Raw genomic sequence first — 23,872 nt, forward strand, 5'->3', positions numbered from 1 at the left:
CCAGATGGGGGAGCTTCAACAGCTAATCAGACACTGGAGCATTAGATCGACGTCAACATCTGGAGAAAGTGTTACAGCCAATAGCTGATCAGTTAGGTTAGTTAATTAAGTAGAGCACATTTAAACACAGCTTAAGCTGACCAAACTACTTAAATACACACAAAGAGAAACATTACAGTGGCAACAATAAACAACAAAAGGCAAGTACAGAGCTGTAGACAAGGCAACCAATTAAAATACTGATGGGCCAAAGAGGCCAGTGCATACAAAAAGGTCTTCAGATTTATTCGAATATCCAGCGGCAACTGGAAAACACTAAAACACTATCCAGTTTTACTGCGGCTGTGGCTAACTATGCTAACATTAGCTAGTTGACCTACTTCTTCAGTTCACTGTTCACTGTTAGTTAGGTTTGATAAAATGCAAGACAAGCATGGTGTGAAGTAACTGTTGTATTTAAACTCTAAATAGTAGTATTTCAGGAGACTTCATCGAACACTGTGATAATACCGATTACCAGGATATTGTTTTAACATTTTGCTGCTAATTGACCCTGAAGCACAACTTTACTAACTTATAATTGTATGTTATTATACATATATGTTTGACAGGGATGTGTATGGCCTCCACTGACGGTGATGACCGCACATTAACCTGCGACAGAAGGGGGGGTCAAACAGAGGTTGAAGATGTTAAAGCACGCTGAGTTTCTAATAATAGTGTTGAAGTCAATTTCATCACGTACACCAGTTAAACTACAGGCATTAAACTGGCAAATGTCTTGCCTTCTTAAATAACCTTTGGAGCCAACCTATACTGATGGTGCTCCTCCACACAGAGGGGGACTGCCAGCTGTCAAACCGTCCATATTTCAGCTTTTTTGTAGCTGTATTTAAGTGATTCATTTTCCTTTTAAAAAACCAATATGACTAATTTCTGTGCAGCCCAAATAACAAAAACAACCGTGGAAAATATTCCGTGAATACTGAAGTATGTGCTATTAGTGTCATACATGTTTTTCTTCTTACATTTCTACTCTTTTTAAACTTTCATTCTGTTGAAAATGTAGGTATTGCATGTTTCTACGACCATGTTTCGCTCTATTTTTACTCTCTGCCCTATTAGTACTGTATTTGCTGATGCAATGACTCAATATCCCCACGGGGACCATTAAAGTTTCATTTAATATCATCTCCACTACTAGAGTTGCAGTGGAGGAGTGTGGCTCTGTGCAGCTAAAAGCAAAAGGAGGGGGAGGTCAAAAACTTTGGTGGCGGATCACAAAGGTTGCAGGACTGATGCCAATTGGACTTTTTGTTCTAGACCCTTTTAGTCTTTAATGGGACTTTCTGCTTAGCCAGAATGGCCATTTGGGACATCTGAAATTGATCCCACTGTGCCAAGCAAGCGGAAGCTGCGCCAAGAAAAACATTGTTAAGTGTTTTTAGGCCAGGGCCAGTCGTATTGTAATCTGTCAAAGAGTTTCCCCACAAGAGGATATAGTAGCTTCTCTGGGGACAGAGTCAGCTCACCTCTAACTCAGCCCGTTCACATCTATTCACACTGTAATTCACTGATTAAAGGCGCTGCAAATAGGATTTTAGAATCCATTGATCATCAGCACAGTAACGTGAGACATTAGTGACTCTAAACAAACACAAGCTAAACCAGCAGAACTCAGCTTCAATGCATTTTACACCAAATTATTGGGTCATAGTTGGTCCTCTTGAATCATAGAGTGAAAACCTTTGGCACAGCGGAATGGAGGTCATGAGAAATGTGGTCTTGATTTGGATAAGCGCTGCCAGTCCCAGAGGCTACAAATAATCGAATAAGCGTCTTTTCCAAAATGTCAAATTATTCCCTTGAAAAAAAATCAACAGCTATTTGTTTTTCCTGAAGAAACTCCAGAAAATCCACAGAACGCAATGCAAACATTTTTACTGGAACTACCTTTTAATGAAGAAAAACTGTCGACGGTGAGTTTTGGGGATTATCCAGAGTGTCTGGGACACTGTTTGTAAAAAGACAAGCTGTTGGTAAATGTTTTAAATGAAGATTTTCAAGGATATTTAATTCCTCTTGAGTGCATCTGGGTTGCAAAACAGCAAATGAGGGAACATCTTGGACAGTCTATGACAATCTAAGGAGCACTGACGCTGTCCTAGAGGCTTAGACAAACACATTACTAAGACTCTTTAGAATTTGTGACCAGCTGTTTGTCTTTTTGTAATTTAGGCGAACTGATCCGATTTGTAAATAATATATGCAACAGCTTCACGAGTTCTTTTCTTTCATGAAAATGCATAAAATGCATAAAATGATGGAAGTGTTAGCCACTACCTCAAATGAACGGACAGAAAAAAACTCAAAACCACAGTGACTGCAGAAAGATATCGTCATGTAAATATTCCAAGAAACAGATTTGTCCGTTACAAAAGGGCCCGCAGACACACACAGAACAGCAACAACAGTAAACAGCATGGGATAAATGGTGAGCCAGATCCAGAGAGAACAAGAGGGCAGGGCGAGATGCAGAGAGAGTAACTTCATTTACACACACACACACGCCTGCATTCAGCAGCGGGCGGTGTTTAATATGCTGGAGGAGATTGTGCGTGGTATTGGGTTTTGGCAGTGTGCAGCAGAGGGAGGGGAGCGAGATGGATTGGTGCAGGATCCCACTCTTAAATGTTTAAAGAGTATTCACACAGAGCCCGGAGGACGAGAGAGAGAGAGAGAGAGAGAAGGGTAGCAGTATGAATGGAGGACATTAGGCGCTGCCATAGCTGCTGGCCAGAAAGAGTGAGAGTGTGTGTTTGTGTGTGCATACTCGGTAGGAAGTGAGGGTTTCAACACTGAAAGGCTTCTTTCATGGCGTGCGACTGTGCCGCAATATGAAAACTAAATCAACGTGCTAAAGCTCCTTTCTTTACGCTGCACTTTTACTTTCTCCTTCACTCAGGGCGGGGAAAGAGAGAAGTCACTACACACCACAGGAGCACCAAGAGCATACGGAGGTTTGGAACTGGTGGCAGTTCGTGTTGGAGAATCACAATGGCCTCACACCAAATCTTACATGACATAAAGTCTTTAGTATAATGTAAAACTTTTCCATTGTGATGCCTTCTGATATGAAAATACTGCCAGTCGTAGTATCTTTTGTTAACCTTTTACCACTCAGCAGTATAGCACTACAGAACTTTCACGGACTGTTAATAGTGAGAAAATGAATATGAATATCTATTTCTAAAAAGAACATCCTGACTGGGTACAACGCGTGACTGACTGAAAACTTAATAATATGGTGTCGCCCAACCATCTGGTAGTCCGAAATATTTGATAAATTCTTGAAAATAATTGAAAAAGTCTAAAAGAAAAAGGTTGTCCATTTGTTTTAATTTGGGTGTTCCCAAAGTATGTTTAAAGGGTTAGTTGGCTGTGCAGGTGAAGTTAGTTAGTTCCCAGAGTCAGTGGTGTATTTCTACATGGCCCCTAACACCGTCCATTCTGTCTTATTAAGTGTATCAATACGCTGTTGACTTTCAGTGCGTAATTGTGATCAAATAAATCCTATTTGAAGGATAGTTATTTCACACCTGAGCAAAAAAAATGACGTGGCGTTCCCCAAGGCTCCATTCTCGGGCCTCTTCGGTATCACCAACTGACTACTAAGTGCACTGAACAAATCAGGATCTAGAACTGTGTCCATGTTTTGAACCATCCAGACCTGGAAGTGGTCTTCTTACTGCCCCTAACTGAATGTGGAGAAGCAGCGTTCAGTCTCTATACACCACATATCTGGAACAAACAAGGAGTACTCGTTTATATCTTGGATGGTAAGATTTTTACTCTCCTGTTTGGTTCAGTTTTAGCTTATTTGTTTCTTTAGTTTTATTTCAGGAATCACTCTAAATTCAGAGGTATTTAGCTTTTTTTTATCAGTGTGGATAAAGTGAAAGACACACTAAACGACACACACCTAGTAGCAAGGACACACCTTCCTGCACCAGTATGGGAGACACACACAGAGGCTGAACGACAGCTGGATTTACAATCAGACCTTATGCAGCGACGTGCGCTCCACCAGCTGGAACGGGGCGGGGTCGATCTTGCAGTTGTTGAAGTTGACCTGCTCATCAAGCTGCATCTCCTCCCACTCTGCGATCTGCAAAACACACAGAGGAGCAGGGAGTTCAGGGATGAGAGATAAACATCACAGAAGAGCGTCAACAGCCAGCGTCGTACTGATCAATTAACGAATAGCTTATCAGGGAAATTGCATCATGTGAAATCATACCAGAGGTAGATGGCACTGACTTGACTTTAATCTTTAATAAAAAAGGTTGGCTCCCTGTGTCGTAGCCTGGCTTTGTTGGCCAAACATGTATTTTTTTGACTGTCTGACTATAAAACTATAAAAGAGTGACTGCGTGCGTAATGGATGCCGTTAACAGACGATGTCTTTATGTCTGGTGTCAGTCACTAATCAGAAGGCAACGGCATCAAATCATCCCATCCCACCTCCTGACGAATCACCTCCCTCTGATAGACAATCAATGGACCGAGAACCGCACTGAATGACTCTATAAATCACACGAAACCCACGACGACGGACGGCGAGGAAGGTGAATGGCGAACGAGGGAGGGAGACGTAGCGAGGACGCGGCAGACGTATGAGAGGTGAGCGATGAGCGATTCCAGGGAAAAAAAAAAAAAAAAAAAAAAAGAGGGGGAAGGGGGGAGAAAATGTGAGGAATGTGAGGCTGACAGAGAGGAAATGAGAGGTGCTGTTGATGGATGAATTATGAATGATGTCATATCCAAAAATATAAGACTGCAGGGTAATCGGCCCGTCTGGGGATATTGAGGGATCTGAAAAGCCAGGTCTGTCATGGTGTGATGTCATCAAGTGCAAGATGAGATTCGAGTTCGACAAATATAAGCTTCTGAAGACTGATGCGGGTACCAGGACATCCGATATAAAGGATAAGGCCGGTCATATTCTATGTTTTTGTGATTATCAACCAAAACCAGCAATGAATTGATCCCACTAACAAGTCTGTGTACAAAGCCTGATCTACGTTCTGTGCCATAGAGCTCCATTGTTGCAGTGGAGGTCGTGTTCCTTTATTACCATGAACACACACACACTGTAGTTTATTTTGACTCAATCGCACACACACACACCGTCCTGCTGCCGGGAATACTTGCTAGAGCACCAATTGTGGATTAATCCGCCAGTGAAAATAGTCCCCAGCAAAAACACAATTTACTCCTCTTTGAGGAACGTGTGTTAAAAACTGCAGTGACCAGCTGTTTTAGGAAATTAGTGAGCCTTTAAAAAAAAAAATTAAACTACATATTTGTGAGCTGTTTTATGTTCTCAGTAGAAACTAATGGACTTGGGGTTGAGTGCAACAGACAGGGCAGGGAAGTTAGAAAGCATAGCGAGATCGTCATGGGGTTCATGACTGAACTTTATCGGCTTTGCAGCTCTTAAAAGCTTTAGAGCCACATTCTGAAATAGAAAAGGCGTTTGAATTCAAAATAAAACTCCAAACCCAAGCGGAGATAACCTTGATGACATCACTATGACAGATTTGTCACACAGAGTGTAAAGTTTAACTGTATGAGCTGTTTCCTGATTGGCTAACAGTCTCTGATAGCGTGTGATCCCTTGCTGCCTGTCCTCTAATCATAAGATGTGTGTATGTATATATGTGTGTGTGTGTTGTGTGACTGGCTGTCTGTCTTACCTCTCTAATAGTCATGTCATCCTCCACATCTCCGTCGTCCTGTAGACAAGAAGCGAAAGCAGAGCAGTCAGCACACAACACAAAGTGCACGAAAACCAAACGTGTGCAACACAAGCAGTGATGGAATGGTAAACAAATGGCAGATAAACAGTGGTGTCCGGTTGGTTATTATCTCAATAAACATTTATTTGTACTTTTCAACTGCGCCCCCAGCACTTCGTCTGTGCACAGAAGGTAAAGTGACATACTGAAAACACATAACACTTATGATGCGTCACATCATAAGTGTTATACAGCGCCGCCGTCTTCAGACAGATGGACAGAAATGGAATGAGTGACTAAAGGAGCGACTACAGTACATTTAATGAGAGCGGGGGATGTGATGTATGAGATGTCAGAGCAGATGATCATTATAATGATGGATCTGCGGCGCGCTCAGAGCTCATAACTGACAGGCCGACGCTGCCGATACTCTGTTTGACAAGCTGAGAGTCAAACTAGCAACCGCGTGCTTCGCAGTGAAGCTCTGAGAATACTGAGGCAGGCTGGGCGGTGGAAATATACAACCGAGTGTGTTACCGCAGGGTGTGTATGCAGCTTCTGAGTGTGTGTGTGTGATGGGCTGTGAAATACAAAGTGTTTAGTCATGTGCTTGAGTACAGGTATTTACTTTCTCAGGCTTGAATGCAGGAGAACATGTGTGTGTTAGAGAGAGAGAGAGAAAGGCAGAGTGAGTGTGACCCAGAGGCTGATGGGAGACCTGAGCTCATTTATCCTCATCGCTGCGGTGGCCGACCTGTCGGTAACCCTAGCAACTGTTGCCGCGGGGTAGAAAGAGGTGCCCTACTGTAGCATTATGCAGGGAGACGCCAGACGTGCCTGGAGTTGATGAGACACAACAAAGACGCACACACACCTACAGCACTTTATCTCCGCTGTCTCACTGATCACTCTGCTTGTCACAAGGGCACTCTGAATGTTGTTGCACACTGTTGTTCCAGGGGTAAAATGTAAACTGCAGAAAAATGGAGATCAAATCACTTTGGTTGGTGTGTGTGTGTGTGTGTGTGTGTGTGTGTGTTTGCAGAAGAGAGAGAGAGGTTGGACTGTGCATGCAAAATAGGTGCTCTCAGAAAGATTAGTTGCTCTATTAAGAGAGCAAATCTCTGCTTCTGGATACATGAGTTAGGTGGTGTGTGTGTGTGTGTGTGTGTGTGTGTGTGTGTGTGTGTGTGTGTGTGTGGGAGAGTAAACTTCATGCATGTGACCGACATTGAAATCAGAGGAACTGTGTGGGCATATTTAAATGAGATTTGAGTGAGCATGTGTGTGTGTGTGATGATAATAGGCTGATGAAGCTGTAATGCCTGCTGCGCTGTTTCTGTGACCAGACAAAGATTAGAAAGGTCCGTTGCTCTTCCTTTCCCTCCCTCCTTCCTCCCGCAGCGATTGATCTTTACTTCCATCCAGCGACGTGATCATCCCATCAGTGGCAACCATTCAAGACTAGGTCAGCGGGGGGAAAACACACAATCTACCAGCAGAAACTGCCGTTTCATACGCACACACTCGGCAGGATTATGTAGTCAGCTAAAGTCTATAATGAAGAGAGTTTTATGATTGTGGAAATCTGGATAAAAAGCAGCCTCTCCTCCAGGACACCCCTTCCTTTATTCAGCCTACAGAAGATAGAAGGGGTGGGGGTAAGGCTCACTTCCAATTTTGGCTGAAGGGAGGGCTTAGCATCTTTGTCCTCCACTCTAAATCCAAAATCTGCCTCTGGTTTAAAGGGTCGGTTCATCCAAAGCCCCAAAAACATATTTACTCAATTACTAACTTACTTTGTGGTATCTGGCCACGGAGAAAGTTTGGATCTTATATCAATATTCTTAAAAAAGCACATGTGCTCCATCATCATCAGAACTTTTTGAAAAACCTCAAAAGCAACGTGTTTCTCCAAAAGCAATGTCGTGGTTTCTCAGGCTAATCCAGAGTCCTCCTTTTGTGGACAGATTGTTTTCGGGACTGTTTCTCTGGAGTCATGCCAGCGGCACTGTGAGGCTGTATTTAGGCACAGTGGTGCTTTGAGTTAAATGCTAACATACTCACAATGTTAATGCTAGCATGTCACTGTTTAGCAGGTATAGGGATTACCATGGTATTTTAACTTGTTAGCAAGCTAACATTTGCTAATTGGCACTTTGCTAGTCTGGCACAGACTGATGGGAATGTCATCGGTTTTGCAGGTATTCTATAAACCAAAGTATTGGACAAACTGATATTTTGACCTGATGGTGGCGCTAGATGACAGGTCAGGGGATCAAAGTTGATCATGAATATATGCGGCAAATTTCAACATATTTTACTCAGAATCACAAATGCCAGCCTCATGGTGGCGCTACAGGAGAAGTCACCAAAGTCAGTAGGGTTCATCCTCTGGGGAACATGAACACAAACTAAATTCCACTCACCTCCATTGTAATGGAGTGGCAACAGAAATCACCTGAAACAGACAACTCAAAACCTAATTTAAATCAATATGATTCTTGTATTAGATCACTGTAATATTTATTCTTTTACAACATCCTGGTTCTGGTTCCTGGGTCCTGCCTCTTGGACCATGTTTATACTAGAGCCTAACTGATATATCGGTCAGCCGATATTTTTGGATCATCACCACTCTGATCAACTGACAGAAAAAGCATTCAATAACGCAGATCATCATTCGTGAGAAACTATTATTGATGAGGCTCTGATGCTCTGCAGTGCCCGTTGGATGCAGCCTGTCTAGATGTGGGTGGACTCCCCCGAAGTTGAGATCAGCATCATTAGCATTAGGACCCGACACCCTGTCCTCTGAATAGCTGTTTCGATTGGTGCAGTGATGACAGAAGGCCCTATCAAGTTTATCTCTCATGCTTATGCTCAATATAATGATGTCTGTTGTGTCTCTATCTGGTGTCAGTACCACTCCACTGAATGGTGCCATAGGGAAACATTGAGGCAATAATTACTTATCATTCATGTGCAGGCAATTAACTGCTGATTTCTTCGCTGCTGATGCTCACTTTGCTCATTTTAATACTGCCTTATCCGTGTATCTAATTAGATCGCAGAGACTTAAACACGATTGTGAAATGACATCATTAATGGCTTTGTTCAAACTACAGTTGCGAGCAATAACGATGCCGAGCTGTGACGCAGCCGCGACAGCTTTGGGAAAAGTTGTGAAATGGTGGGTGGGTAATGTTAGCGATCCGTCGCGCTGTGGTAGTGACCACCGTTACTATTTGGGAAACATGCCCAAGACCCCTGTCTGCACCTCACAAACATGAGAATATCTGAGTCCTTTCGCTGATGCTCTCAAAGCTGCAACAAATTCTCCAACCTGAGAGTATCTGATACCGAGCAACAAATCAATTCACCCTCAAAACAAATCATAGTCAGTATGTCACACTCATCTTCTCCAGATAAGTTCACTCTCTCCGGTGTTTCTCTTCTGTGTCGTCTGAAATTATTCAGGAAATGAAAACTTCATCCTGTCCCCTGAATATTCTTCCTATTAGATACCTGAAGGACAATTTTAATGGAGTTAGTGTCTTTGTTCTACGGCGTACAACTTGTTCTCATTGAACCTATTCTGAAAGTGCAACACTTGACCCTCATGATTTTAATAATTAAAACTCTATTTCAAAAGTCCCCTTTGTGTGTGTCCTATACTGTAATCTGTTCTGTTTCAGTCAGATAGAGATCATCACGACACTGAGACCTTTAATCTTCTATTAGCTGATTCCATCATTACTCGTCCTCCAAGAACTAAACATAGTATTTAATATAATAAATCATTCTATCCTCTTCTTCCTGAGCACTGTGTTTTTAACGCAGGATCTTTTGTGTTTTGTTTAGCTTAGCCCTGTTTTAGTCTCCATTTACTGCATTTAGTTCATCACATCTGAATTAAGTTGCACTAGCTACTTGGAAATCCATCAGAAAGTTTGTGTGTCCATCCTGAGTTCTTAGTAACTGCTAGCTAGTTATAATCTAGTTGCACTGTTAAAACTAAAGGAATGTCTTGACTTGAGTGATGTGTAAATCGGTTGCTAGGACACTACTGTAGACCAATCAACTACATAAACAGGAAGTCATGCTAGCATCATAAGCTGTAACGTACCAAAAGATACTGGCATTGTGTTTCGTAATTGGACCTGTATTATCTTATTACAACGAATCATAGGGACTATTTTGTGTGGCGCAATTAGTTTTAATTCAGTGGTGTGTAAATCTCAACTTAGTATACTGTGCTACAGATCAACTTCCATTTTTATGCTGATGACACTACGACATATTTGAGCTGTGGTAAGAAAGACATTGCACTTCCTCCTAAACTGCACATTAGCCTTTTCTTACAGAATGTCCCTAAAGTTTGTGCAGCTGGATGCCAAAAACACTGACATGTGTGTAATTGGCCTCGGCAGTTGGAGGCTCCAGATGTCACAGCGACTTAGCTCATCATCTTCCTGCAGCACTGCTAATCGTGAAATTCTGCAGTTATTTTTCATAATAACGTTGGACACACCTCAAAACATTTGTACAATTCTGCTTCTTTCAGTTTGGGAGAAATTGCAAGGATCAAATCTTCCCTCTCAAGTCATTCATTCTTTCCTTTACAGCCATCTTTACATTCCTTACATAATGCAGCCACTGTTCCAGTTGTAACTGGCTCCAAGATCTGTTATTCTGCCACTAAACTTCTTTATCCTCATTTTCTTTGATTGCTGTCAAAGGTGGACAGCTGACAATATGCATATCTATTCAACGAAAGACAGTTTCTTCACTTGTTTTTGTCCCTGGGCCTTATTTTCTCTCACACTCCACAGTGGGTGATACTGATGCAGCAGAGTGTGAATGGCCAAACAGCTACTCAGAATTGAATTTAGGTAGGGAAGCTGAGAAAGAGGGCTCATTACACACACACACAACACTTAAGGCGACAAGCAGAGGACACATATTCCTCTACCAGCACTTTAATGCAACTTGTCTTTTCTCTCTTGCATCATGTGTATGTGTGTTCCCATGTAAATGTGTAAATGCCAAGACAGAAAGAATGACACATATTCTCCAACGATCTAAAGAAACAAAAGGAGAAAAAAAAACCTCTCAAATAAATAAAGAGGGAGAGGAGATGTGCCAAAAAACTGAGCCCACAAGCCATCATAAATAAAGCATGGAGGCATTACGAAGACGCGAGAGTGGGGGGAAAAATAATGAGAAAAACAGCCAGGAGAGACTGGAAGGCTGGGCGGCATCATTTCTCTGAAACAGACTACTGATGTCATTTACCCTGCATCAATATTTCACAGCCTAGATGGACGGAGAGAGGGAGGTGGACAGATGACAGAGACACAAAAAAAAGGGGAGGGGGGGGGGGCTTTGGAAAAGTTGTAAAAAGATGGACGAAGACGGTAAAGCAGAGCTGTGGAGATTAAACCACATCCAGAAACAAAGAATGACAGAAGAACTGCGAGAGAGGAGCTGAAAGAAAAGGGAGGGGGGGAGAAGTAATAACTCGATTTCTCTTCCGCCGCGGGGGTGTAACTCAGAAGTCTTGGGAGAAAAAAAGATTTATAAATTTGTTTGTCCGTATGCCTGCTCGGGCCCACGGAGCCTCGACGGACTTGGAGCGACGCTGCCATCGGCTTCGCGCTCTGCCACGTGCACTTATACACTGCCGAATGTTAATAATACCTCCTGATGACGGGGGAAACAAGCCCACAGGCCTGGTGCACTGTAAATGCACACACCGAGTGCTACAGGGGTTCATTACTAATTAGCTCACTGCAAGGCAATAATGACTAACATGCTTCTAGGCCCACTTAACACATCCAAATTTCACTGCTGTAATAATGTACCATCTGTCTCAGCAATGACCAAACAATATGCTCCTCATGGGTGTGCTTAACAAATCACTGTACTTTATTAAATTACGACCAGCAGTGGCTGATGAGGGCCATTGGATTGGAAACTTGACTGGTGGCTGATAATTAACACTATAGAAATGTAAAGGTAGGGCATGAACTCCCATACAGCCATCAAAAAGGGGGTCCTGAGGTTAGTTAGTGATGACTAAATGAAGCCCAAACTGTTACAAACTAAAGCCACAGATTTGGATTTTTATCCCAGCAAGTAAAAGGCTGATGTTGATTGAACAGTTTACTCGGGGATAGAAAGGCTGAAATGAAACCTAGGATTAGAAAACTAATTATAACAGCTTTCATGTCATCAATTATTTTAGGAGACAGATTTGTTCCCAAATATTTCATGTCTCTTTCTTATTAAAAAGTTTGGTTTGATCGTAGATCCGGGGATTAGGAGGTATGAGCGGTACATGAATGAACGAGTGTGTGACGGCAACAAAGTTTGTCACCAAAATGTTTAAAATCGGCTGCAGTTCAAGACACTTTAAATAAAAGTCAAAGTGAAACAACGCAAGTGGCCATACTATATTTAGTTGGAAGACTACCTCTGTGCATCTGGACAGGATTCAATACACACAGGCTTCTATCTCCCAACATTATGGTCTGGTGCAGTATTTCTGGTTGAAAATACAAAATCCCTTTTTTCATTAATTTCATAAATTTCTATTTTGTCTTAAAATTGTCCAATATAAATAATAGAATTCACCTTAAAAGTCCTGATTTGTGTAATATTTGTATGATTAAAGTCCACAAATACAGAGGACATGACCCCACTGTACCCTTAATGCACCACTAAAAACGAGAATGAATGTATGAATTTACACATGGTGACTGACTATTTGTCATACCCCTCCCACGTTTCCCGTCTGTCACTATAACAGAAGGACAGCTCTTAGTATCTCAGTGAATTGAATTACATTCCTGGAATCCTTTTCACAGCCACAGACCTGATTTGAGGTGAAACCCCCAGTTCTATGTTTTATGTGGTACATTCACACTTAATAAATGTCTGTTTTTCCTCAGATTTACAAACCAAATCCCTCCAAGTATCTCAGAAGACTACCAAAAGGTCACATTAACATAGATTAGCGGTAAGTAGTGCAGTTGTCCTGAGAAGTTTGGATCGAGCCTGTTGAGAGGCAGAACGTTCCTTTGTAAAATGCCATGCATGTGACTGCATCTCATTATCTTTCAGGATTTTACTGTAGATTTCATTTGACTGTCTGACTGAATGGTCTCTGTGTGGGTACTGTAGACGATCTCATATAATAATAATCTAAATAATGTCCACCGCAGCCTACATCAAGACATCCCTGTTTTAAAGAAAACATGACGCTGAACGACAGATTCACCTGTTAGATAATGGAATAGTGGTTTGAGGATTAAGAGCTCAGGCAGCCTCTGTAATTGTTACAAATCACATGAGGTCCCCATGTCATATTAGTCCCGTGTGAAGTCCCCCACAGGACTCTCGGATGTCCCTGAACCCCCCCCTGTCCTGTACCTACTAACTAACAGGCTTATAAAACATGTCCTTTCCCAGGAACAATGCAGCATGCTGTGGTGAATCAATAACAACATGCTAAAATGAAAAGAGCTGCGGCATTACAGTTCTGCCTTTTTAAAGTTTTTAATTTCAAAATAACAAAAAAAAAAAGAAATCTGACCTTTAACGTAGCACCCCATCGGGACAATCAATGTAATTTTGAACTGAACGAGAGCAAACGTGCTGCGCTCTCACCTCAGAAACAGACCGACCATGTAATGAGCAGCGCTCCTGCTGTAAATGCGTGAAACTGGTACATTTTGTTATGATTAATCTTTTTCATTACTACAGTTGAAGAAATGTGTTTCGTCATTCACCTCAAACTAAAGTTCCTCCGGCTTCATACAGTCTCCGCGGTCTTTGGCTGCCACACAACTCAACACGAGCACTGTGTTGTCACGGTGTGAAATACACGCCTGGGGGTTCACATTTTACGCCACCAAATCAAAAAACACTCCCAGCGCGCCTCCTCTGTTACTAATTCTGTACTTTTTGTTGAGTTCCTCAAGGCAAGTCTGACTTCTGCTGTGTACTTACGCTCCATGGATTGTGTCTGAATTTTGGGTCTGTTTTTTTTTGTGGTATTTCATAGCCGAGGCCGGTCATCTCAGAAAACAACACAGCCACATATTAGAAAAATAATGCCGGATATGGTGCTGGGGTTGTTTTTAGATTAAGACTTCACAGTGTAATTCATCAGCTGTACATCATGGGTTTACACGTGGGCCTTGGAGCGATTGATGACGAATGATCTGGCGCCACTCTGTGCAAATGTGTACAGACTTCAAGAACTGTCACTGACATGTGAAACAAATGGAGCTCCTTAAGGTCCTCACGAATAAATCATTAATTGTGCTAATGGAGTTCCACTGACACAGTAATACCTGGGAATCAGAGGGAGTATTTATATTCAAGCGGTGCTGAGGAATAATAAACATTTCCTTTATGTGGTTAACATGGAGACTTTTTAGTTTTTAGTTTAGATGTCGGGCACACGCATCACAAGTGGATACAGAGTCAATGGAAAAACGTGGGCCGTGTTGGAGAAGCTACAGCTGGTGAAGCCACAAGCTGCTCTTCATGTGAAGTAGCTAAGTTACAACATTCCCAACATCTACTGTTGGGTGTAATGTGACAAACAAATGCTTATTATTATTATTATTATCATTATTATATTACTGATGAGAACTATTAAACAAATGCATCATCATTATTTTGGGGTGTATTTTATTACACTACAAAACAACTTCATCTATTTGTCAGAGAATTACTGACTAACGCTTAGCAGGAACTCCATACCACTACTGGGAAATGTATATGAACTAGCAGCTACATGCTACTTCGCTACATGTAGCATCGCTGCTCCCCATCACTGGACGTGAGCGGACACACACACACACACACACACACACACACACATAAAAAAACCCCACACATCTGCAGGAGTTGAAAATGTTTCACTTTGAGCTAAAAAATGTGGGCTTCTCCCAGAGAAGAGAAAGGAGGAAAAAACAGAGAGACTGGAGGAAAATAACAGTCTCATCTTCAATCAGAGTTTGAGCCATTACATAAACACACACAGCCAAATTCAACACACACACACACACACACACACGTAGGAAGCTAGCAACAGCTAATGTCTGTACAGCTGATGCGTTGGGTGTTCGGGGTGAAAAAACACGGACTGCAAAAACAAATGTGGCAGTCAAATTCACGGTGATAACGCGAGTACGAACACACCTTTATCGTTCTAGACAACATGGTAACACCAGAACATTCGTCCCTGTAATGTCTGGATGGTTAAAGGGCTCTGCATCAGCAACATGTGGCGACATTTCACAGACAGTATAAAAGATGATCAAGACAAAGATCCACTGTGTGTGTTAGTGAGCAAGTTTAAATCTGTCCTTGAGTCTTAATTCTGGATTGAAATAGAAACGTGGACGACATGCTCACCCCAAAGAAACTCTTTAAGCTGGGTGGTGGCTCCTAGTGAATGGAATGACATTATATGTGATGAGTGAAACACAATCGCACGATGATTTGTAAACTAGATCATTAATAAATCATCGATACTGATGAACGAAGATCAAATGTGTCAATGTATTTTGTCTGGAAGCTTGATTATGTATTCCTTAATAGTGTTTGATTTTCAGAAATTGCTGTCTGATAATTTGTCATGCATCGCTGGATGTTCTTGTATCGTGGAATCATTTTTCTCAATTCACAATCAGACGCTTGTTTCATTGATTGACATGCATCGCTGCCGGCGCGTACGCGCTCGCTGGTAATTGGACAGCGGGCTACATCCCAGTTCTGTGGTGATATTTTCCAATACCTCCCGGGACTTCTCATGCATCATCATTCCATCTGAGCTGTTGCTGGAGCGCTGTCATTCAAATACCTGCCTGTTCCTAATGAAGAGATATGATGCTCCCGCCCGGATATTTAACGCTGCATGCACAGAGGAGCTCGGCTCCTCCCTCACACTCCCTCCCTTCAGTACCACACTCGCTTTCATCAATTACAACAAATGCGATGGGATTTTGGGTCACTCCAGGAACAAGGTACGGCCTGCCCTGTGAGGCCGTCGCTGATTGGACACCTCGGGTGACACAGCTGATGATGGACAACACAGCATGCTTGGTTGAACCGCCTCGTCCTTGTAGACCACTTGACCACAACTCAACCACATCCTGACTTCAAGATGAATGAACTGTTTTACCAGGTGAAAACGTTCTACTCTACTGAGTACCCTCAGGTTTGAGAAAAACTACATGTAACAAGACTGGCTGTCATAAACAACAGATTTATATGTTAGAAAAAGGACATTGAGATCAAGAGTTTAGGGTCATGAGGATCAATTTCTGATTTAAATCTAAGGTTGGTTAAGTATAGCTTTGTGGTTTTATCATTATCTTATTTCCCTACTCTTCTCTGCTTTACTTCATGTATTAATAAGCTTCACAAAATGTATTTCTGGTAACAAAATTTAAATGGAGTTAAATATAAACTCGCATTTAGGTATGTTAAAGCCTTTTCTGATCCTCCCAGTAGGAGAAGCAATTAGCAGTCGTGGTATTTCAGTTGTCTATAACCTCAACTGACCATCAGACCAATGAAAACAGGTTATGCTGAATGGATTCTAGCCTTAGCCAATCACAAAAGCAACTAGAGGCAGTGAAAGGTCAGTAGGCGGGGTCACAGGTTGTACAAGGAGGAGGGTGTTCAACACTTTTTTGGCACGATGGCACAGACGGGCTTAGGCTGAGCCTGGCCCAGATCAGAGTCCATCGGCGTTGGGGATTAGCCCCAGAATGGAATGGCGGGGTGACAATCGGCTGATTGGCTGATGAACCTGTTGCCGGGCGGATTCCAGGCATTTGGGTAGCCCCGTTCGGTGGCTCTTACCACGACGGATATCCGGACTCGTTTGGACGGCCTCCTGTGCTCAGGAGACGTGGGGCTCTCCACGTTGTTGTTTTTCTTCCGGGCGACCAGAGACAAGCACACAACGTTAACAACAACCTCAACGTCAAAAAAAACAAAAAAAAAAACCCCAACTTTCTTGCAATGCCACTTTGACGTGACCAAAGTTCACTGCAATGCTGAGGAGAAAAAAAATGACTTGAAATCTATGAAACAAGCCACTAGCAGGGTGGTGCAGGAGTGAAGAGAGTTTCCTTTAAAGCCTCGCAGGATGCAAGGCTGAGACAAAGTGAAAAAGGTTTTATATTGAGGCTGACTGAGATACTGCGTATGTGTGTTCTGTATATGTGTTGGTCTGTTTGTGTGGGAGGTACTGTACTGTGGAGCGTGAAGGACTGTATGTGAGAGATAGCATAGGACTGTGTGGGTGTACAGAATGTGTGAACGACAGGATGTGAGCCACTGAGAGTGTGTGTGTGTGTGATGGTGGTGCTGTAGTTGGGTGTATTTGAGGACATGGCTCTCTCACCTCCAGGCCTTCTGTATCTGGACTGGCGCAGAACAGGTTCTTTAAAGCAATGCCCGAATTATCATGAGGGCCTGAAAGAGAGACAGAGAGAGATTTCAAAAACAGTGAAATGGTCAGATATCCGTATCTACGTCTGTTAGATACTCTAATGATGTGCCTTCTGTTTGAAGACCTTATCTTACGGGTCCCATCCAAAAGAAGCACGACAACAACAGCTGCATCATCTGCAAAACGTCCGGGGGGCTTTGAGGGTGAATCTAGACGAGACCAAGACCTTCATTTTTCAGGGAGATCAACATGAAAAGTTGTGTTTGTGCGTTAAACTACACGAATCCGGTGCTGTCGGTTCATTTCTCACTACCCGTAGTGGAGCTAACTGTGTGTGTGGTCTCAGTTAGCATCATCAAAACAGTATTTTGACTGGTTTCCAACAAAGTTGCTTCATATTTGAATATTCAAAATGTTAATAATAATTAAGCTATCAGGCCGTTGTGGCAACGTGTTTTATACCCCCCCTGCTGTGCTCACACATCCTGGATCGTTTGCAGATGGGAAACCCGTCAATATTCAAGTACTAATTTTACTATATTGTAGTGAAGTGTGAGCCCCCTGACGTACCCATGAGAAATGGGGTGACAAAACCAAATGACAACCTGCACACTGGAAGACATCCTTTTCAAGTCCACATGGATGCTGCACTGAATTGGACCAATTTCCATGTTTGATCAGGATCCAAAAGGGAGCATTATCATTAATTGTCATTTTTTGAGCAAAAATACCAAAAATTTACTGGTTCCAGCTTCTGAATTATTGATTTTTGCTGCTTTTCATTGTCTTATGTGATAGTTAACTGAATATCTTTGGACTTTGGACTGTTAGTCAGACAAATTAAGCAATTGCAAGACGTCACTTGTGGCTTTAAGAAACTGTGACAGGTATTTTACAACAGTGACAGGCAGATTATCTGGACGCTGTGAGCGACCAGAAACTGAAAAAGACAAACTAAACGCTGACTGAGTGACCCCAGCCTGTCCACTGAGACAGACAAACAAAACAAACCAGAGAAAACAGACTGTGTCTGTTCTGCCAACAAACAGGAGCAGACAGGCCAACACCTCCCGCTACACACACAAGAACCACGTTCTTCACCAAAACAAAACTCAAATACCAACAGTTCGAAACACTCGCGGACCAAAACAACATTTTATATTTACTTGGAGAAAATACTGACATTGCCATACAGCAGAATCTGTCAGAGCCTGTCACAGCCAGGGGGGGAAACAACACATGAAACTGTGTTGAGCTTGGTCCTGGTCTGGACTGACAGTCATGGTCCCCAGAGGATGAATCCCCCCCCCACTTCACCTCTAGCGTCACCAGCGCCACATTTTTGCTTTTTAGTGAAATATCTCAGGAACTATTGGATGAATTGCCATGAAAGCTGATCAGAACTTCAAGTTCCCCTGAGGATGATCCCTGCACTTCTTGTTTAGCTCCATCGTCAAGATAAAACCTTTCATTTATCCAGTACTTTAGTTCATGACCAAATACCTGCAAAGCTAATGACACTCCTATCAGCCTCAGCTGCACTTTGTGTTCAGTGCTAATTAGCAAAAACAAGCTAAACTAAGATGGTGACCATGGTAAACATAATACCTGCTAAACATCAGCATGTTAGCATTGTCATTGTAAGCATGTTAGCATGCTGATATTAGCATGTTAGCATGCTGATATTAGCATTCAGCTGCAAAGTACAAAGTACATCCTTCTTGTCTTGTTTTTACATGCTGAATTATATTTATCTTGCAAACCTTGTACAACCTGAGAGACTAAAAGAGATAAAAGAGACACAGACAGAGAAACTAAGAGGTGCTATTAAATCTCCCATTCCTTTCCTTTTTATGTCTAGTGTTGGGAAACTCTCTCTCGTGTGTGTGTGTGTGTGTGTGTGTGTTTCTTACTGGTGGGGATCTCGGTGGGTCGCTCCACCACAGAGGGTCTCTTCAGAGCTGGTTTGAGGGGCTTCTGAGGAACTGGACGAGCAGGACTGAAGGTTGACTCCTCAGTAGAGATCTACACACACACACACACACACACACACACACACACACACACACACACACACACACACACACACACACACACACACACACAGATAGATAAGAAACAGCACTCGAAACTCCCAAACCCCAATCCTGCTGAAGAGATCAACCCCTCTTTCTCTTTCCGTGGACTCATTAGACAAATGGATGCACTTCTTCTTCTTCTTCTTCTTCTTCTTCTTCCGTGATGAGATGGAGGCAAATCAAAAGCGGGAAACAGCCGAAAAAAAATCCCAAAAGAAAAGAAAGCAGCGGGAGTTGAGAGCTAAAAGACGTGTTCTCATGTTGGCCTTGATGTAAAATTCCATGACTTCAATGACTTTCCATGCTGGCGTTTCCATGACCTAAAAAACATTTTGTTGCTGGGATATGTTAATGTTTTTCTGAAGTGGGGGAACATTCTGGTTTCAACCATAAAACGTCCCACAGATCAAATGTTTGTGTGAAACTAGTTAGAAATATATTCTGTGAAGTCGCCCAGGTGTAAAGACATTAATATTCCTGATATTGTCTTTTAAGCTAGCTGGAGTTTCGGTAATGCTTTTCCCATGTTACATTCATTCAGCCTTGAGTTTGGTCCTTTATACAGTAAGCCCTAAATCAAAGTGCTTTTTTGAACGTGCTGAGCAAAGAAACCCCATTATTCTTGCTTTAAGGAAAGGGTTGACGGTAAAGGTTGGGATAAATTTTGTTTCAGAGGATGATAAAAACTAAATACAGCGATCATCGTCTAATACAAAGACCAGCATTTTAAAAACCCTGTGAGAGAGTGGGAAAAAAAGAGGGGAAGAAGAAATGAAGTCAAAGGAACAAAGTAAAAATAAAAGAGAAGGTGAATGTGCGTCTCCTTCCTCCCACCCCCACATCCATGCCTGAGGGCGTTCTACTCAGCCCCTCCCTGCAAACTGATGAAAGAGAAATGAAAACAGAAAAGAAGAGATAGATCCACAGTTTGAGCACCACAGTGCAGGACCTGGAACCAAGTTAGACATATACCGTAAACCACTAAACCTGCCTATTTCCCCTCACTGCCTTTGTCTCACACACACAAAACTCAGTCTCCTTATTACTGTTCTGGATGGCTTAATGACACATGTTAATAATGCTCTAAGCTATCCGTCTGTCACACACAAACCAACGCACTGCTGTGCCTCACAGAGCTGCTGGTGTGGCGATAGACTCTCAGTCTCCTTTTAGTACATCCACATTTTCTTTGGAGACACTGAGCATCTGGAGAGCTTTTTATTCTGTCTCACTAGACGATCGATGCAGAGTTTGAGTTTATGGAGTTGGTGCCCCTTTCCTTGTCTTTTTGAGTCACAGTGACCTCACTGCTCATGCTAACCCTGCAGCTGAGCTTGTCCTTTGTCTTTCAAAACAAAAGCATCTAATGTTAAAATTAGAAGGCATGTCTTTAGTGGCTTTGCAAATAAAATCAGTAGAAACTGGAAAGCTTTTAATGGCTGGAAACGTCTTTGACAGCTAACGTCAAACTTTTCTGGGCAAACAAGCTTGTTGACCATCCGGCTCTCAGCCCAGTTCCCTGGTCACTTACAGAGCCAATGTTTCATTTGGCACTACGAGCAACATGTAAACAGATAATAAAGCCCAAGGCGTTTCCAAATGTTGCTTGGTGTCACACCACATCTCGCAGGGACCTCTGACCTGGAAGCGGACCTCCTGACTGACCCGCTGGCTGCCGTCCTCGCTGCCCGGATTTGACACGACCGACAGGCGTTTCTTCTCCGCGGCGGCTCGTTCCCTGATGTACTCCAGCCGCCTGGGGCGACCGAGCTGCTGGGAGAGCAGCGACTGGAGCTGGGCACGCTCGATGGAGCCCAGCAGGATCATGGACTCTGGGAGAGGAGACACAGACGGAGGAAGGAGGTGAGGAGAAGGGAGAAAGTGGAAGAGGATGGAAGGGGTGGAGAGAGGAGGAAGTAGGAAAAACAGATAGGGGAGGTGAACAGACTGCAGGAGATTCCAAACACATGTTGTAGCACTGCAGAGAGCTCAGTTACATAACAAAAGGCCAGAACGCAGTGAATGTGTATTAGCTAGTATGTGTGTGTGTGTGTGTGTGTATGCGGGTGGGTGGCAGCTTGCTTGCTTTAAGTAATTGCCTTTGTGACAGTGCGTGCTGATTATGTATTTGGTTAAATGCCGCAGCTAATTGTTCCTGCACGATTGCATAATTGAGACAGCGTTGGAATACCAAATTTGCACTTCAGTGGGGTGGCGAGTGCAGCCCCATCAGCAAGCTGTGCCTCGGCAAGTTTGTCAATCAATCAATCACTTTAATGAGCTCGCCACCAAGGTCACTGGAATTTGTTTTTGGTACAGACTGGAAGGGACGCTCGGTCCAACAGCATCAGCAACATCGAGCACAGACATCAATATTACATCAGACACAGTGATCAGCACACACACACACACACACACACACACACACACGGTATTCTACTGTAAAAACATGGTTTTTGTAATGTTCCTTCTTGTTGTTTTCACACTGCTTGGTGGGTACTTAATATTGAACACGATTACCAGTGTAACAGGTCTAACACATGGTATCTGTGACTTTCTACTTATATTTGCATCACACATCAAACTTGTTTGCAAAAAGTTGCCTTTTCAAACATCCAGCAGACACAGAGATGTCATTAGCATAACTTTAATGTAAAGTCCAGTATTTCCATTCCACTCCATTACTAATTATTTTTTAGATTAAGATTTTACATAAGAAACATATGATCTGTTTGTAAAATAATACATAATTATAAATTACAGTACCCAATAGTTTATGACGTAGTTAGTTATTAAAGTACTGCTTACGTATTAATACATCAAAAAACATTCCAATGATACAATGCTACACTCACAGGGTCCATTCTGCATTATGAGCCCTTTTTGTACATTTTGTTTTTACTTTTACTTAAATAAAATGAATTGAATGCATGTTTTAATTGTAATGCAACACAGATGATTAAATACTTTATTTATCTGATTGTCATTATTTAGAAACCATTTGATGATGACATTATTTAAATCTAGATATATCTACAGTTATTTACTTCCCGGTGCTGCTTTTGTTTATGTCTGCATGCACTCACTGGCTTTGAGATGGATCAATACAGTGATGTGCGGCTCCCTGTACGGAAAGGTTAGTGCAGTTATGAGTAAGCGTTAGGCATTAGTCGTGTTGGAAATGAGTGTGTATGTATTGTATATATTAGATATACTGTGAATGAAACTAATATAGTACAAGTAGGGAAAGTGTAGTTACTATTTCATGTGAGTATTATACAATCTTTAATACTTCTCCCTCTGTACAGTATGTGTGTGTGTGTGTGTGTGTGTGTGTGTGTGTGTGTGTGTGTGTGTGTGTCTCACCAGCTGATTCCACCAGTGCCAGAGTCTTGAGGTGTCCCGTCAGCAGGACGTTGTGCAGGTCTCTGTAGCAGCAGTTGAGTGTGATGTACCGCACGTCCCTCACCATGATGTCCTCCACACGAATATTATACTTCCTGAGAGGAGAAAAGGGGAAACTAAACGTGAGGAGGAGGAGGAGGAAGATGACAGGAATTTATCAAGTGGTTAGTGTAGATGAGGAGTAGAGGTACAGTAAGTTGAGAAGATGGATCCATTACAGAATCATAGCATTTCCCTGAGTAGTCTTAACATTAAGTTATCATTCATATGTTCACGCCACTGAAGTCACTGAAGTACGATTTCAGCTCCGTCAGTGCAGTTTTCATAACCACTCTCCTTCATAGCCCACGCTGACAGCACATCCTTCCTTCAGCCGACCGGTCGATCCAATAACACGTCACACTGTCGACACGTCACGCGGATGTTAGCGGCGGTGGCGGCCATGTGTACAGTAGGGGGGGAGTGGGTGACATTGTGTGAGCAGATCTTGCCTCAGCAGAATCGGACGCCCCGGTACACCAGTCATAAACACTCAGCCTTCTCTTCCTGCCTGAGCTTGCCAAAACCTGCAAACACGACAGCAGCCGCTCGATGGTTTTCCGCTGCCAAGCCACGGAGCCGTGCCAGGACACCGGCTCCGGCCAAGCCTCCGCTCCTTGTTTGCGGTGACAACTCAATACACTGACCTCGCTTGAAACACAAAGTTAATTTGATGACCATCCTCCGCCATCTCCACTTCAATACCACAGAGCACAAAGCTGGTCTGGGATCCCATTAAGAAAAAGGCCTGAATACAGCACCAGGAAACAGGAACAGCAAACAGCAAAACCTTAAGAAAGGTTCTCTATATGTTCTTATATGGTCCTGTGAAGAACCACGAGAGAATGCATCAAATGCTCCCTACAAACGGCATTAAAGGGTCAGTTCACTCAAATTACCCGGACTATAAAGTAGTGGAATCTTAACCCTATTGTAAAACAAGAACACTGAAATTTGAAGATTCTGCAAAACCTGTGATTATGGTCAATTACATTTTTTTAAATCCAATGCAGACGTCTTTAAAATTCTTTCTACAATGTCTGCGTATGGAAACTATGATTTGG

At 42.6% G+C, this 23,872-nt stretch overlaps 1 protein-coding gene across 3 annotated transcripts in view; it reads right to left on the reverse strand.

Annotated features, from left to right (window-relative positions):
• LOC139284909 (chloride channel protein 2-like) overlaps positions 1–23,872 on the reverse strand; it is an 83,252-nt gene that overhangs the window by 3,367 nt on the left and 56,013 nt on the right. Inside the window, exons 15-22 of one of the 3 annotated variants that reach the window (XM_070905276.1) lie at positions 22,731–22,864; positions 21,006–21,196; positions 19,231–19,311; positions 18,508–18,541; positions 17,239–17,309; positions 16,692–16,766; positions 5,760–5,798; positions 4,064–4,168 (exon numbers count right to left, since the gene is read on the reverse strand). In XM_070905276.1, coding sequence (XP_070761377.1) covers positions 4,064–4,168; positions 5,760–5,798; positions 16,692–16,766; positions 17,239–17,309; positions 18,508–18,541; positions 19,231–19,311; positions 21,006–21,196; positions 22,731–22,864 — 730 coding nt within the window. Of the gene's footprint in view, positions 1–4,063; positions 4,169–5,759; positions 5,799–16,691; positions 16,767–17,238; positions 17,310–18,507; positions 18,542–19,199; positions 19,312–21,005; positions 21,197–22,730; positions 22,865–23,872 lie in introns of all 3 variants that reach the window. The other 2 variants (XM_070905275.1, XM_070905274.1) reach the window with 2 other exon arrangements.

Source organism: Enoplosus armatus, chromosome 5 (genome assembly GCF_043641665.1).
Source record: "Enoplosus armatus isolate fEnoArm2 chromosome 5, fEnoArm2.hap1, whole genome shotgun sequence".
Classification (NCBI taxonomy): domain Eukaryota; kingdom Metazoa; phylum Chordata; class Actinopteri; order Centrarchiformes; family Enoplosidae; genus Enoplosus; species Enoplosus armatus.